At 43.0% G+C, this 17,633-nt stretch overlaps 1 protein-coding gene across 5 annotated transcripts in view; it reads right to left on the bottom strand.

Annotated features, from left to right (window-relative positions):
- The window catches only part of atp1b3a (ATPase Na+/K+ transporting subunit beta 3a), a 55,105-nt gene extending 43,239 nt beyond the window's left edge, over positions 1-11,866 (bottom strand). Inside the window, exons 1-3 of one of the 5 annotated variants that reach the window (XM_068042562.1) lie at positions 11,533-11,866; positions 7,885-7,985; positions 313-441 (exon numbers count right to left, since the gene is read on the bottom strand). In XM_068042562.1, the coding sequence (XP_067898663.1) occupies positions 313-441; positions 7,885-7,921 (166 nt within the window). In that variant the 5' untranslated portion in view covers positions 7,922-7,985; positions 11,533-11,866. The other 4 variants (XM_068042563.1, XM_068042564.1, XM_068042560.1 and 1 more) reach the window with 4 other exon arrangements.
- Positions 11,867-17,633: the final 5,767 nt, after the last annotated feature.

Raw genomic sequence — 17,633 nt, 5'->3', positions numbered from 1 at the left:
CTGCCATGGGATCTTTCATGTCCATTTGAACAGGATGGGGGCTTGATTTAATGTCTCATGCAAAAGACGATACCTCTGACAATGCTGCACTCCCTCAGAATTGCACTGATGTCTTAGCATAGGTTATTTATTTCTTACAGTAGACTTTATCCTACAATCTTCTCAGAGGCAAGTACGCTACTACTAAGCAAAGCTGACATCTTTGTAAAATGCAATTGTGAATTTTTTTAAAAACTAAAATTTCAGTTCAGTATTGAAAAACTTGATTATTGACAAGAATTCTTCATAAAATTACCAATATGGAACAGTTACCTGGACTGGAAACTCTGTCACGATACTTGGGTGTGTAGTCATCCAGCATCTGAAGCATAACCCACATGGTGAAGCTGAACAGACCAGCTAGGAAGCCATAAAAGACCAGATAGAACAGAAAAATCAAAGCTGTACAGAAAGGAATAAAAAAAAAGTTAGTTTGTATTTCCAAGTGTCTTTCATCGCTCCCATAATCATTTTACAGCTCTCACTCTGCATATTAACCTGCAAGTAGGAGTGCATGAGTGGATGAAAACCCTCTCATTATTTCTAACTTACCAATGAACCAGTCACCATCTGGTGTGTCTTTTCACATAGCAGCACAACTGCAAACCACAGAATTACAGCAGTGGGTACTGTATTTTAGAGTGGGGGCTGGGAAGAAGGAAGGAGGGGTGAGGAAAGAAGAGAACTAAGAATTTGGAATCAGTAACATTGAAAAAAATGCATAAACGCAAGTGCAAATTTCAAATGAAAGGAGGAACCAAAATAAAAAATGGAAATAAAATGAGCAGTCAGAACCAAAGAAATTTACAGCACAGAAGGCCATTCAACCCATCATGTCTGTGTGAACTCCTTGCTAGATCAATCCTAAAACTAATCTCAGCGCCATGCTTTCTCCCCAAAACTCCACTACTTCAAATATTTCTCCAATATTCCCTTAAAAGATGCAATGGTCTCTGCATCAGCTACTTTCTGTGGAAAAGTATTCCATGCTCCAACAACCCACTACATAAAAGGAAATTTTGCTAACATCTCTCTTCACTTAATAACAATTTTAAAATTTTCTTTGACTCACTCCTTCCCCATTCATTCTATCAAAACTGGTCAAAAAAATTTTTTTTAAAACAAACCTCAGAAATATTCCCTTCGCCTTCTCTGCTTCAGTAGAAATAGTCCCAGTATTTCAAATCTCTCATAACAATAGCCTAAGATAGTATTACTTATTTACAATTATATTCTAATGCCCCTATTTATAAAATCCAAAATGATGTTGGCTTGATCCATCTGCACCTGCACTTTCAGGGAATTAAGTATTTGAATCCCTTGGTGTCTCTACTCATTCACACTCTTCAATGTCTTTTCACTAAGTGTTTGCTTCCATTCCTTGTTTTACCTCCCAAAAAGTAGTGCCTCACACATATTCGCATTAAATATTAGCTTCCACTGTTTTCTTGTTCTGCTAGTCTTTCTATGTCGACCATGTGGCCCCATCACTCCCACCCCCCAAAAATATATTTATCTAAGTTATGGATTTTAAGTTTTAAACCAGGGCACTTCTTATATTACTGTGCAGACTGCCAGGCTCTCCAATGACTATATTTAATTAACTAATTAAGCAGAATGAAAATGCAAAGAACCTGATCCAAATACCGGTCATGATGGACGTATGAGGGATTAAGGAATTAGAATCAAGAATGCAACTGTTTGGAGAGACAATTACAAGATACAGAACTTCAGTATAAAAAAAAAAGTACACACTAGTTTGTAGACATGAGAAAGTGGTATCAAAAGGCAAAAGGAGCCTTATCTTCTAGATACTTTATGCGTCTCACTACAGAATTTTTCAGTGTTTCCGTTTACAGAAGTTTGGTAGGCCAAAGGAGTAGAGTCAAGCTAAGAGCTTGGTTTAAGATTTTGTTCAATAAAAGATTACAGATAAAGGAAGTTTAAGATCAGTTTCAGTAATCAAATGCAACTATTTGCTAAGCCACACAACAATTTCTTCCACCTTGCCTTGGTGGGAGGAACAGCAAGAGGTTGATGGACACTTAGCTCTCAATAATATATTGTTTACTTGTATGGCATTATAGAACTAATATTGCTCCTTTTGCCTGAAAAAGGCAATGCCGACGTCTCAATCAAATGCACAGAAAAATATTCTCTCCCAGGAGCATGAAAAAGTGGTTGTAGCTCAGCAATCTGGAGCCGAAGGAGAAAAACCTTGCTTTCCTCCCATTATGTTTGCATTACAGCTTTAAAAAAAAATGTTTATCTTGTTATATTCATACCAATGATGTAATTATTCCATGGAAGTGCTAAATGAACACTAAAAGGTGTTACCACTCTATATGCTCACTATGGAGAACTGAAGGGTAGATATTTTTAAGTCTGGAGTAGTTCTGTCAAAATCCATTACTATCTCATTCCTTATACCTACTATAAATGTTACGTGGACAATTTTGCTTAGAAAATAGCATAAAACCCATACAGGATAACAAATGATTCCTTATATTATTCAATAGCTTCTCAACCCTTTTTGGACATGCCACTGAAATGTAATAAATTGAGCTTTATAAAGCACTGTTTATTGGGATTGGAGTTTATGCCCAGTTGTGATCTTTATACTGACAAAAAAATGAGGGGTCCAGAAAAGATCCAAAAAGAGAGGCAATCTGAGGCTTAGATAATTTAACTACAAGGAAAGTTTCAAGGAACAATTCTCATCATTGGAAAAAATTTAATTTGGGACATGTTAAACAATATTAAAAACAGCGAATTGATAAAAAGAAAACCAGGAGATTGTTTCTGCAGAAACCGGAGCATAAAACTGAAGATTACGATTATAAGTTTAGGAAATCATGAGCTTGCTGCAACTTAAAAGCTCAAAATTCAAGTTGCAAACTTATTGAATAAACTTCAGCACACATCACCAATGCAGGATCCACAGAATCTCTGAAGGAGAAAAATCAACATATCCCTCAGGAGAAAGGAAAAATGGACTCATATTCGGAAAGAGTAAAAAACATAAATAACTAGCAAAGTAAATTAAAACAACGCAATAAAATTCCCTCTAAGCATCTTCTCTCAAAGTGTTAGATCATAAAGTTTAAATACTTCAAATATCAATTTCACACTGATGTATGTACTTTAATTACAATAAAAACATGAATATTGAATTTATTTTCCATCAGAAAACTTAAATGAAATTTTTTTGGCAAATTAGTTTATACACTAAATTAATTAACTGCAACAGTTAATTTTGTAGAAAGATATCTTTACATCTAATGAGTCAATCTCTTGTGGCATTGCAAACGGGGAGTCAAAACCAAGCCTAGTCTTCAGGTGTAATAGGGTTAGAGGATGTGGATAATTGAACCAGTGCACAGTTCAGCCTTCATTTCAAAGTTATATATTGTCTTTATTTTCAAATAATTTAATTTTATATTATGGTAAAATAGCAAAATGGGCACTCATGTAGAATGTAGAGCAAGAGAATTGGTTAGAGTTTTTGATTTTCTCTGTAGTAGAGCCTCTGGACCTGCAAGATGCAAAACCAAGGCACGACAGTGGCATCGCTGGTGCAAGAATATAGTTATAGTTTTTATAGGCAGTTTCCATTATAAATATGAAATTCAGAACTTATAATGGAAAAAGTTGAAACAAGTGTGACAAAAGTAACAGGATGCAAGGTTATTATCAATAGATATGTTAATGGCTGGGAACATTAACGCTATGAAATTGCTTCAAGTATAATGGAGCCATTTATGGCAAAGAAGGAGGCCATTTGGCCCCTCAAGTCCATGCCAGCTCTCCACAGAGCTATGCAGTCAGTCCCACTCCCCAGCTTGAATATTTGTTTCTCTTGTTAGCAAAATTTTAAGTGAATCCAATTTTATCAACAGTTTTATTTTCCAACTCTTGGCTATGAATTGTTAGAATCAAATTACAATGAAGTATTTAGACTTGTTGATCTGACACAGGAGATAAAGCTATGCAGGAGAATTTTATTGTGCTGTTAATCACTTTCGGTGAATGTTATATTGGATATTTCTTGTTTGTTTGTTTGTTTGTTAGAATCAGCACGGAAGAAAAACAAATTATGGATGATTTCTGCAGTACTCATAACTTTAATTGAACATACAATTAAATATAACATATTACATAAGTAAAATGCTGGGAACAGTTTATCCATTAATTAATGTGATATTTAGGGACATTATATACTGATATAATATAGAACCAGTAGACGTGTTTGTCTGCAGGTAAGACTAGATATCCAAACATCAGTTAAATTTAACTATGAAAGAGACCACTAGATATTCATGAACAAAAATGTCTTAAAAAGAACAACTTGCATTTATCTTCTTTGGCCTCCTTATCTCGAGAGACAATGGATAAGCGCCTGGAGGTGGTCAGTGGTTTGTGAAGCAGCGCCTGGAGTGGCTATAAAGGCCAATTCTAGAGTGACAGGCTCTTCCACAGGTGCAGCAGAGAAATTTGTTTGTCGGGGCTGTTACACAGTTGGCTCTCCCCTTGCGCCTCTGTCTTTTTTCCTGCCAACTACTAAGTCTCTTTGACTCGCCACACTTTAGCCCCGTCTTTATGGCTGCCCGCCAGCGAACGCTGGCAACTGACTCCCACAACTTGTGATCAATGTCACAGGATTTCATGTCGCGTTTGCAGACGTCTTTAAAGCGGAGACATGGATGGCCGGTGGATCTGATACCAGTGGCGAGCTCGCTGTACAATGTGTCTTTGGGGATCCTGCCATCTTCCATGCGGCTCACATGGCCCACGTGTTTGACGCAGGAGATAAAGCTATGCAGGAGAATTTTATTGTGCTGTTAATCACTTTCGGTGAATGTTATATTGGATATTTCTTGTTTGTTTGTTTGTTAGAATAAGCACGGAAGAAAAACAAATTATGGATGATTTCTGCAGTACTCATAACTTTAATTGAACATACAATTAAATATAACATATTACATAAGTAAAATGCTGGGAACAGTTTATCCATTAATTTAATGTGATATTTAGGGACATTATATACTGATATAATATAGAACCAGTAGACGTGTTTGTCTGCAGGTAAGACAAGATATCCAAACATCAGTTAAATTTAACTATGAAAGAGACCACTAGATATTCATGAACAAAAACGTCTTAAAAAGAACAACTTGCATTTATAAAGTGCCTTTAATGTAGTAAATTGCCCCAAGGCTTTTCACAAGAGCATAATCAAAAAAAAACTGATTCCAAGTCAAAGGAGGAGATATTAGGACAGGTGACTAACAGCTTGGCCAAAAAGGAAGGTTTTAAGGAGTGTCTTAAAGGAGGAGAGAATTTCCGAGCTTGGGGCCTAGACAGCTAAAAGCACAGCCACCAATGGTGGGGTGAATGAATTAGTGGGATGCACAAGAGCTAGAGAAACACAGAGTTCTCGGAGGGCTGTAGGAGTTTATAGAGATAAGGAGGGCGTGGTGATGGAGGGATTTGAACATGAGGATGGAATTTTTTTTTAAATCAAGACATTGGATTGGGAGTCAATGTGGGTCAAAGAACATAGGGTTGATGGGTTAACAGGGCTTGGTGTAAGTTGGGATAAAGCAGCAGAATTTTGGATGAGCTCAAGTTTATGGAGGATATAAGATTGGACCTGGTCAGGAGAACACTGGAAGTCAAGTCCTGAGATAACAAAAAGCATGGCTGTGATTTTAGTAGCAGATGAGCTGAGTAGGAACAGAGACCAAAAATATTACAGGGGTGGAAGTCGGCAGTTTTAATGAGGTTTTGATGAAGAAGAGAATATTGGGTCGAAATCTCAGCTCAGGATCAAATAGGGCACAAAGGTCGCAAACAGTCTGTTTCAGCTGAGACGCAGGGCAGGAAGGAAAGATGGAATCGGTGGCAAGGGAATCAGGTTTGTGGAGGAAATGGCTTCAGTCTTTCCAATGTTTATTTGGAGGAAATTTCAGCTCATTTAGGACTGGATGTTGAAACAAGTATTCTGGCAACCCAGAGGCATTGGAGGGGTTGAAAGAGATAATGGCGAGGTAGAGCTGGCTGTCATCAGCATACTTGTGGAACCCGATTGTGTCCTGATGATGTCACTAAGAGCCATATGTGAAATAAGAGGGGGCCAAGGATAGCCCTGTGGGCAACTCCAGAGGCAACAGTGCAGTGAAGAGAAGCCATTGCAGGAGATTCTCTGGCTGTGATTGGATAGGCAACAGTGGAACCAAGCAAGACACTCCCATTCAGCTGTGCCATGGAAGAGAAGCTTTGGAGGAGGATGGTATGGTCAACTGTGTCAAAAGCTACAGACAGGTCAAGAAGAATATGGTGCACCATAGTCACACTCACAGAGGATGTCATTTATAACTTTCATTAGAGACATTTCAGTACTGTGGCAGGGGCGGAAATCTGATTGGTGGGTTCAAACAAGGACTTGCAGGTAAGATGGGTACAGATCTGGTAGGCAACCATCCTTAAAGCACTTTGAAGAGGAAAGAGAGGTCAGAGATGTGACAGTAATTTGCAAGGACAGAGATCAAAAGCGTTTTTTTTGAGAGGGGCTGATGATGGTAGATTTGAGTACTTGAGGAAAGGAAACCGTTTACAATATCAGCTAACATGGAGGCCAGGAAGGGAAGTTGATTGGTCAATGGGTCAGCAGTTTAATGGAAATAGGGTCAAGAGAGCAAGAGGTGGGTCTCATGGATAACAGTTAATTCATAATGTATTACAAGGATTTAACAATCTCAAAAAAGATATTCATGTCTTGATAAGCCACTTGATCAAGATAGCTCCTCAGTCTCTTGTAATATATTATAAATCTGCCCAGAATGTTAACTGTAGATTTGTAACTGGGAAAGAACAATTTAAATGAGTACTAGTAGCCCAATAAAATTAGTTAAAGCTGGAGTACTGTGCCCAGTTTTGGTCACAAAAATACAAAGAAGACATTAAAGACTGTGCGAGAAGACCTAAGCAGAAAAAGAGGAATGAGTTCAGGAGAGAGAGACTCAAGAAACTTTCAGCCTTGAAAGAAGATAACCAAGAGATGACCTTATAAGAGCTATAAAGATAAAAGTAGTATAGAAAAGATAAACCTGGAACACTATTTCAAAACAAACTGACAGTAGGACAAGGGGAACAAGTTTAAACTATGAAAAAGCAGATTTAGGACTGATATCAGGATGTTTTTCTTCACACAAAGATTGAACAACACATGGAATTGACTCCTACCTAGGGTAGTGGAGGCAAAACCTCTGGAATCACAAACATTTGGAAGCTGTATTGCAATGGAGTGGTAGGAAATTATACGATCATTCTGTGTGGATGAGTCAAGATGTGCCAAATGGCCTTCCTCATCTGTATCCATTTGGCTATTTTGCATATCCCTGGAAATATATTTCCACATGCATTGTTTAAAACAAAGTTTTTATCAAGGTGATACTAGATCAGGGCTATGATACTGTCTGATTGGAAGAACCGTGTTGTTGGAGCACCTTCACCACACAGACTGTAATGGTTTAAGATGTTCCACCACCACTGTCTCAACAGCAACTGGATATGGGCAATAAATACTAGCCTTGCCCGTGTTGCCCACATCCTGAGAATTTAAAATATATATATATATATTTTAGCAGGTTATACAACTTGTATGTCATACAATTCAACAGACAATGCAAAAGGATAATCAGCTCCTTAGACTAATATCGCACATGTAGTGCAACCACTGGTAATGGCTATTCATTATCCAATGCCAATATTATGATTAAGTATTTATCCTCAGGTCATCCCAGGTATTGATTTTATTAGCCACTGAAAGGTCAGATTCCTTACCATAGGTATGGTTCACCTGAATGTAGTTCAACTCCATATACAAAGCTCCCGCACTTCCTGCTCCTCAGTTCTCCTTCATATCAGGTGCTGCTTGCAGTATACTATTTAAAATTAAGAGTTTCAGTATTCACAGTCTTGTTCAGTGCTTGGGTATCTCTACCTACACTGCCCAACCAGATCTCAGTATGTCTATTTTGGGAGCTTATAATACAGGACTATGGGAATGGCGGAAAGCACCTATTAATGAATGATGCAAAATTTTAAGAGTGACATTGATGCTGCTCTTGCCCCCTCCTTTATAGATTATTTCATTTTTTCTGTGGAGTTGAACAAGTGAAGGACAAGCCCATTACAGGGCTCTTTTGTGCAATATTTCGTACAGCGATAGGTCTTCTGTGGAGTCTGTTTCACAACCTAAACAGTGATGCTAACATTTCTCTGATGACATAAGCCAATGGGACACTCAGTGTGGCTGTGTTGTTGTCCAAGTGATTAGTTGGTTTCAGAAACTGTATTTCCCATTAACCACACCCCTCCCCCCCACCTCACTTTTCAAAAACGGGTAATTTGTTCTGGGGGTCGGGGTAGGGATGGAAGAGAACAAACACACCTGAAATCAGTCAAAAAAGGCAAATCTGCAGTCGGGGAAAAGGAAGATCAGACTAACAGCAATGCTATAAGCAGATGTTCTTGATAAAGCATGGCTTTCTTAAAATAATCTCACAGCACCCGCGTCACAGTTTAGATAAAAATGAAGGACACAAAGACTTACTGAGGAGCCCATGAATGGAAACATTTATTTTAAAACAGTTAAAACTATCTGGTGTCCTCTTTTGGTTTCTTGCAGGTTCTCTTCAGGCAAAATTGTTAAACTACACAACACTTTTTAAAAAAAGGCAAGATCAAAAAAGCTGCATATTCTAAATAAATAAAATGGCTAAAAGTCACCCTTTCCACTATAGATAGGTACTTGAAATCCAAATAAAATGCCCTCACCCCCACAAATTGCATCAGCTTAACCCAAAACAGAAATCCTCAATATTTCAATGTGCCCAGTAAAATTTCCTCAAGTAAGATTTCCCTTCCAACAATGTGGACATAATGCATTAAAGTTGAAGGTGCCAAACCCTGAGTGTTTTTGTAAAGTCCCAGGCTCAAAAAAAAAATAATATTGATGTAGCATTATGACATATACAGAAAAAAACCTAGAAATTTACAGCTGGAGTACTATTGATTTTGTTCAAAATTTCAAATTAAAATCCTTTGACTGATTAAATCATTTAAATTATGCAAATTAAGTAACACAAGTGGAAATGTCATGTTAAAAGCAATTAAACTGAATTAAACAACTTGGAATTAAAAGTAGACTGGTGTTAAACACTGGCTGTTCTGAGGATCTTTACCCCGGCTTCCCTTCTCCAGTTTTTCATCCATAGGGATTCCTTTCCTTTTCTGTGGGAGCTCTGATGAAAAAAAATCACAGCTCCTTTTCAAAAAGATTACTTCACGGATCCAAAGGTACAAATAAAAATCGACTCAAAGCCTTTAGCTGATAGATATTATTATGTACATACAATGTTGCTATTGAACAGGTGAATCCCAGTATTAAATCAGAATGACGAGAGTTCAGTTCCGATATGATGTTTCTCAATGGAAAAAAAACATTGAAAATACTGACATTTATTTTGCATCCAATTCTAACATCTACAGCAATGAACGGCAACATTACAAGAGGCTACAGCGAGTGGAAATGTTCTCCAAGGCCAGCGCCTCGCCGAAGTCTATTTCAACAGTAAAATCTTGCTTAACAGAAAAAAAAGAGGCGAAAGCTGGTGGAAAAGCACAGCCTGTCAGATCAAACATTAGGAGTTTGCTCACGTTAACACCTCTGCGCATCGTGACTGGCAGTCGCCGCATAATGCGCAGGTTTCACCCCAATTACTCCCTTCATCCGCCCAAAATCTAATCATTTTCTGACACCTTCCTTTAAATTAATGTCTCTCCCGCCTCCCACTACATCCATATGACTTATTTCCCCGGCCTCATCTCCGCTGTCTCTTTACCAGGCAATGGGAGCGGCTGCCTGTGAAGGGCAGAGAGAGACAGACACCCCCACCATCATTCTCCCTCCTCTTGTGTCCAGTGCCTGTCGGGGAAGGCGCCCGGCCTGACCGCCCACAACCCCGGCTCTCATCAGCACCTCAGCACCGAGGGAAGGCACTGCGAAAGCACTGGGAGGGTAGGGGGCAGGCATTGCGATAGCACCGGGGGGGGGGGGGGGGGCAGGCATTGCGATAGCACCGGGGGGCGAGCAGACACTGCGATAGCACCGGGGCGGGGGGGGGGGGGGGGGGCAGTCACTGCGATAGCTCCGGGGGGCGAGCAGACACTGCGATAGCACCGGGGCGGGGGGGGGGGGGGCAGACACTGCGATAGCACCGGGGGGCGGGGGGCAGACAGTGCGATAGCACCGGGGGGGGGGGGGCAGACAGTGCGATAGCACCGGGGGGGGGGGGCAGACAGTGCGATAGCACCGGGGGGGGGGCAGACAGTGCGATAGCACCGGGGGGGGGGGGGGCAGACACTGCGATAGCACCGGGGGGGGGGGGGGCAGACACTGCGATAGCACCGGGGGGGGGGGGCAGACACTGCGATAGCACCGGGGGGGGGGGCAGACACTGCGATAGCACCGGGGGGGGGGGGCAGACACTGCGATAGCACCGGGGGGGGGGGGGCAGACACTGCGATAGCACCGGGGGGGGGGGGGGGCAGGCACTGCGATAGCACCGGGTGGGGGGCAGGCATTGCGATAGCACCGGGGGGGGGGCAGGCACTGCGATAGCACCGGGTGGGGGGCAGGCATTGCGATAGCACCGGGGGGGAGGGGGCAGGCACTGCGATAGCACCGGGGGGGGGGGGGCAGGCATTGCGATAGCACCGGGGGGGGGGGGGGCAGGCACTGCGATAGCACCGGGGGGGGCGCATGCACTGCGATAGCACCGGGGGGGGGGGGCAGGCACTGCGATAGCACCGGGGGGGGGGGGCAGGCATTGCGATAGCACCGGGGGAGGGGGGGGGGCAGGCACTGCGATAGCACCGGGGGGGGGGGGCAGGCATTGCGATAGCACCGGGGGGGGGGAGGGGGGCAGGCATTGCGATAGCACCGGGTGGGGGGCAGGCATTGCGATAGCACCGGAGGGGGGGGGGGCACTGCGATAGCACCGGAGGGGGGGGGGGCACTGCGATCGCACCGGGGGGGGGGGCAGGCATTGCGATAGCACCGGAGGGGGGGGGCACTGCGATAGCACCGGAGGGGGGGGGCACTGCGATAGCACCGGAGGGGGGGGGGCATTGCGATAGCACCGGGGGGGGGGGGCAGGCACTGCGATAGCACCGGAGGGGGGGGGGCACTGCGATCGCACATCCATCAGCTCCTTTCGCTAAAAGCTCATGTCTAATGGACCTGTCAAACCTGACTGTAAAACACACACAACGAAAGGAGCTGCTGCATTTACAATAAATCAAAACGCAGCCCCAGGAATAGTCTTGGATTGGGATTTTTAAAAAATTATTGTTGTTGCCTGCACAGACAACACTGGCGTTCCTCTGCCTCTCTCTCTCCCTCTCTGTCTCTCCTTGGCTCCTTACCCCAGCTGCTGGCGGTCCTGCCCATAAACTGGCCGGTTCCCGGGTTGTAGATGAACTTCTTCCATCCTCCTGCTCCCTCCTCGAAATCCTTCTTCTCATCCTTATCAGCCATGGTGTCAATGTAAATGGAGGGTGGGGTATGAGAGGGGGGAAAGGAGGCAAGAGTTTGGTAACCGAGTTGTAGGAGTGATTCTGTTGATCTTGCTCTGGATGCTGTTTCTCTCTCTCTCTCTGTCTCTCTGTCTCTGCCTCCCGCTCCCGCTGCCGCTGCTGCAGTGAAGAACCGCAGCGGCTGCCCCGCGGGTATAAGGCTCGCCGAGCATGCGCCTTGCGCAAAGCGGGGTGAGTGAGCCAGTGCGCGCCGCCGGACCATGCGCGCCGCGCCGCGCCGCAGAGAGCGTGATCGCGCAAGAGCGGGTTGGGGAGCGCGCACACGGTCTGGCATGCGCGATAGGGATGGGGAGAGAGAGAGCTCGAGGAGGGCGGTCATTATGTATCAGTCTGGAGGATGTTGCAATGCGATGGATACATTGGAGACACAACCCGGTAACTTGGTGGATGGAGGGAGAGATGCAGCAATGATGGAAAGTGCATCCATCGGCTACGGTAGCAGGCAGGCGCATTGCACCATTTACACAGCCGCAGCGGATAGACTCCTGCCTGTGCACACGCCCGCAATTGGAGGGAGTAAAAGTCTCAACGAAGCATATGAATTATTTATGTCTGTTCCTATGCAACTGCAGAGAAGGTGTTGCTACCTGACTCGGGTTATGGACTGGGCGGTATATATGCACACAAAAAAAATCTAGCATCCTGTAATGGTTTTGTCTCAACAGCAACACAGGCAAGGGCAATGTCCTAACATGTTGTCATATTAATGCGATGTGGATGCCGCCCTTGTGAGTACCCTAGTTTCCTCACAGTAAGCCACAGATTGCACGTTCACTTTATCCCTGGGCATGTTGAATTGGCTCCTCAACACTCCAGCAACAACTGGCATTTTCAGAGTTCTCCCACAGCAGAGAACAACATCGCAGTGCTTTACAAACACGTGGACACACAGCAGAGTAAAAGAGGGAAAATCAGATGGACAAAAGCATGATCAAAGACAGGGACTTCAAGCAGGTTTTTGAAACCAGGGAAAGAGGTAGCAAGGTGTTGTAGGACAAGGCCTAGTTACTGAAAGAATAGTTACAAATGATGGAACAGAGGGAAAAACAAACAAGGAGTAGAGGATGGATGTAGGATGCACAGCTGGAGGAGACTGCAAAGGTGGAGGTGTGCATTTGACCAAGATGATTTTACAATTGATCTGTTGGGGTATGGGAAGCCAGTGGGGCTAAGCATGGACAACCATTTAAGAATGCAGAAGAGGGCAAGGATCAAGACACTCCAGTTAAGTTATAGTTTGTGGAAACTGGAAGCTAGCAAAGGAGAGTAGGGCCCAACAATGGGTCTCGGTAGCAATAGGTAAGATGATGGGCATTTCTAGAGTTTGAGGAAAGCAGTTTTGATAATGGATTAGGTGTGAGAGGACATCAACAGTAATGGAGGTGGAGAGGTAAAGCTGGGTGTCATCAATATATATGGAAGCTGCCTCTATTTTCACTTACTCATCTTTAAATATGGTTTAGTGGTAGCATTCTTGCCTTTCAGTTAGAATATTGTGAGTTCATGCCCCACTCTGGAGCTCAGCACATAATTAGAGATACAGCACTGAAACAGGCCCTTCGGCCCACCGAGTCTGTGCCGAACATCAACCACCCATTTATACTAATCCTACACTAATCCCATATTCCTACCAAACATCCCCACCTGTTCCTATATTCCCCTACCACCTACCTATACTAGTGACAATTTATAATGGCCAATTTACCTATCAACCTGCAAGTCTTTTGGCTTGTGGGAGGAAACCGGAGCACCCGGAGAAAACCCACGCAGACACAGGGAGAACTTGCAAACTCCACACAGGCAGTACCAGGAATTGAACCCGGGTCCCTGGAGCTGTGAGGCTGCGGTGCTAATCTAGTTTGATACTGGAGTGCAGTACTGAGCCAGTGTTACACTGTTGAAAGTGTTGTCTTACAGATAAGATATTAAACCAAGGCTCTGCCTGCCTATTTAAATGGACTTGAAACGTGGCACCAATTGAAGAACAGCAGGGAATTGTGGCCAATATTTCTCCCCCATCCAGAAAATTAATGGTCATTAACTGAAATGCATTACAAACTTTGGCTCTGCCTCATAGTATTTCCTTCAATTTTGAGTATCTCTATATACTGAAGGACTTTCATTAATGGTTACACATTTGCTTAGATGCTTCTTGTTGCATAATAACTTCACCAATTGTCAAATTTGTCTTGGGTGCTCAAACCGTGCAAAGTGAGACAAGCTCCAACTTCTGGAATCTCTCCTCTTTGAAAGAGAACAGTCCCTACAAGGAAACGTCCTCTTGTGGCATCAGTTAGTATTGGTTACCACTGATGAGATAAATACAAAAAATCTTGTACTACATTGTCTTTGATATGGAGCATTGATCTCGCTCATAGTGGTTCATAATGAGGATAAGGCCTTAATGTGTGCCCCTTTAATATAAGTCAGTGCTCTTATACACCCTGAGGAGCAGGCTGTTGCCGCATTCATTTGGGTCAGTGCTGAGATATGCTTACCATGCATGGCTTCAGCACCAATAAGTACCCTATCCTACTTGAGGGGGAAAAAGATCTCTTGATACTGATCAGAGTCAGAAACGTGGCTGGAAAGGGAAGGAATCAGCACTGGAGTATACAAATATTAGGCTAATACTGATATATCTCCATCTTCAAAAGAAATTAAATAAGAACACTGTTCATGACAAAATCTATATAGGAACAGCAGTGGGCCATGTTAACACTGACTTTTTTAGTGGCTTTGTTTTTGTTTTGTTGAACACCAACAATGAAGTGTTAGAATCTTGAATCTCTGCCACTTGGTTTATCAAACAGTCTTGAGTATTTTTGGGTCAAACATTGACTGTAGTACTGCTTTTTTATGAGCATTATGGCACATAATTTGTTAGCATTCTGATCTTTTTCAGATCAAACAACTTCAAGTGAGAGAATACAATCTTCATTTGAGCCCAATTAGTTTCATCTACAGTGGGCTTAGCTTTGTTCTGATTTCTAACTTCTGGACACCAGGCTGAGAAATGGTTTAGTTTTGTACATGTGCTACACTTCTGACCACGAGAAGGACAGATTTCTTTCCAGCATGACATTTACCTAATGTTTACAATCTAGCTTTCCACAATGTTGTTGAAAAGGTAATCAGCAGAATTTAATTCCTGAATCTCTCATAGGTTGCATAAGTCTTTTCAACAAAAAAAGTTCTATCTTGTTATGAACAACTTCAGTATCAGATGTTGGCAGACCTGCTGCGGATTTGCAGAATGCTTTCAACGTTTACAATTTTTTTTTTACTTTTCTATATTAATCTTTCTTCATCTGTCTGAAACTGAGGGCCATCTCTTAAACCATTCTGAGACTTGCAGAGAAACACAAAACATTTGCAGTGAAATTAGTGTCTTTATTGCAACAGTACTTCTTTAATTCCCCATTCTATTCCATTCCATCCTACCCATGGAATCTGTCTCATGCCATCTCCATCCCATTCCTTTCATACCTCTCATATCATCCCCATCCCATCTCCCATCCCACCCCTTCTTCCTATGCAATCCCCATCCCCCATTCCATACCTCCTATGCTATCCCTGTCCCCCCAATCCATACTTCCCATGCCTTCCCCCAATGCCATTCCCCTCCACCCTCCCGTGCCATCCCCACCCCCTCTCATCCCCCCATGCCTCCTCTTCCATCCCTTTCCCCCTCCCATGCCTTCCTTCCCAATGCCATTCCCCACCACTCTCCTGCACCATCCCACCCCCTCTTATGTTGTTCCTCCCATGCCTTCCCCTCCTAATGCTATTCCCCTGCTCCCTCAAATACCATGCCCAAACCCTCTCATGGCATTGTCCCCATGCCTTCTGCCCCATGGCGCCCCCCTCCCATACTGACCCCCTCCAATGTTGTTCCCCCACTCCCATCACCCCTCATGCTGTTCACTCCGCCCCATGCTGTCCCCGAACCTCTCTGTGCCATCCCCTGCCGAATGCTGTCCCCTCCCCGATGCCGTTCCCCCTCCTCACACCCTCCCATGCTGTCCACCCCGCTCTCCAATCCCTCGAGCCAGGGTAACTTTGTTGATGGGCTCCCCTTACCTTCCAACCTGCAAAACATTTGCAGTGAAATTAGTGTCTTTATTGCAACAGTACTTCTTTAAATCCCCATCCCATGCCATTCCATTCTTCCCATTGCCATCACATTCTGCCCATTGCCATCACTCTCATATCATTCCCCATCACCCCTTCTTCCTATGCCATCCCTATCCCCCGGTCCATCCCTCCAGAGTAAATTACTTCAAATTCGGACAACATGTAGAGTTTCTTAATATGTTCAGTTGGTAACAATGTAGAAAAGAAAAAGAGATTACAAAATGTGCTCTTTATTCTCATTCCTCTCAACTGGGCTACAATCAAACAGTATCAGGTCAGGGAACAGTCGGGGAATTTCCGATGCTTAACTGGGGATACAAAGTTGCACCAATATAAATAGCTGATGGCCATGAGAGTTCCATAATTGGAAGCAACGGCAGTCTTCCTTAATCTGAAGACTAGAAGCCAGAAAATGTCACAAAATCAGAAAACAGGTAGGAAAAGATTGTGCAAAACCAAAAAGCCAGCACATGAACTGAAGATGAATTTAAACTGATAGTGGCAATATTTTTTAAAAATTCATTGTCTGGATGTGGGTGTTACTGATAATGACTTGATAAGCCACTTCTGAGAGCAGTTATTATCACAGTAGACCAGGTAAGGTTTCTTTCCCTAAAGGATATTAGTGTTAAAATTGGGTTATTAACGACCTTCTGATAGCTTCATGAGCGCTTTAATTGATGCCAGTTTTTATTTCTAGATTTTATAAAATGGAATTCAAATTCTCAAACTTCCATTGTGGACATTCTGTGGATTATTAGTAACCCAGGCTTCTGGATTACTAGTCCATTAACATAAACATGATGCTACTGTATCCCCATTGAGTATAGAAAACCTGGAGAGTGTTGCACTGGCTGATTTAAGAGACACTGTCTTGACACTGTTAGAGTCTTGATTAATTGTATGGTGACTGCATGTATATGTATGATTATGTTAAATGTAAGGTATTGTGCCATTAAATCTTATCAAAGCATACTTCAGGCCATATGTAGTACAAGAGATCTTGTCAATAATCTTGCTTTACTCACTGTTAATGTGATTTTGAAAGTCTTGGTAAACACTTCTTTATAGATGAATCTGGACTATTTGGAGTGACAGTGTACTCTATCATAGAGTATGCAACACAAATGTCACATCAACAAGCACCAGCAGAGAGGATCAGGCACCTACATTGCGTGGCACATTGTCAGTTCTCTGTGCCACAAAGGGAGCAGCATTCTATGTGCGGAATGATGAATTCTGTCAGGTTGCAAATGTAATCGACCTTGTGCATATGGAGAAACAGGAAGGTGAAGAAATCCTTCTTGAAGTAACCTGCATTTGAAAAGCAGTAGGACATGCGCAATACCAATATTCATTTTCGGGATGTTGTAAGTTGGACTTTTTTGAAGGCTCTGTCTCCAAAGCACATACTGGGCTGTAACAGAATGACTGCACTGGAGTCCACAATACAGGGACTGTCAAACAATACAATAGTTGCAGCAAATCCTCACCGACTTGTTGAAGATTAGGTAAAATTGAACTCTGTGCAAACTATGACGATCTCAAGAATAAGATTAAATCTCCAGGCAACCTGCAAGCACGGCTAGCTGATTTTGGAGAAGGATTGCATCATTCAGCATCTTGCAAATTAAATTGTGCAAAAGTCTAAGAAAGTGTGGAAATGCTGTCTCTCAGCTTAGTGAACTGTCATGATGTATTCATAGCTGTTCACCACCCCCCCACCCAAACCCCAATGCCAAGAAGATGTTGTACACAGTGCTGAGATTGCAGGCAAGTTTCTCCTGGCATCC

The sequence above is a fragment of the Heterodontus francisci genome, chromosome 11, assembly GCF_036365525.1.
Source record: "Heterodontus francisci isolate sHetFra1 chromosome 11, sHetFra1.hap1, whole genome shotgun sequence".
Classification (NCBI taxonomy): Eukaryota; Metazoa; Chordata; class Chondrichthyes; order Heterodontiformes; family Heterodontidae; genus Heterodontus; species Heterodontus francisci.
The sequence above is the reverse complement of the archived record's forward strand: the minus strand, read 5'-3'. Positions and strand labels throughout refer to the sequence as shown.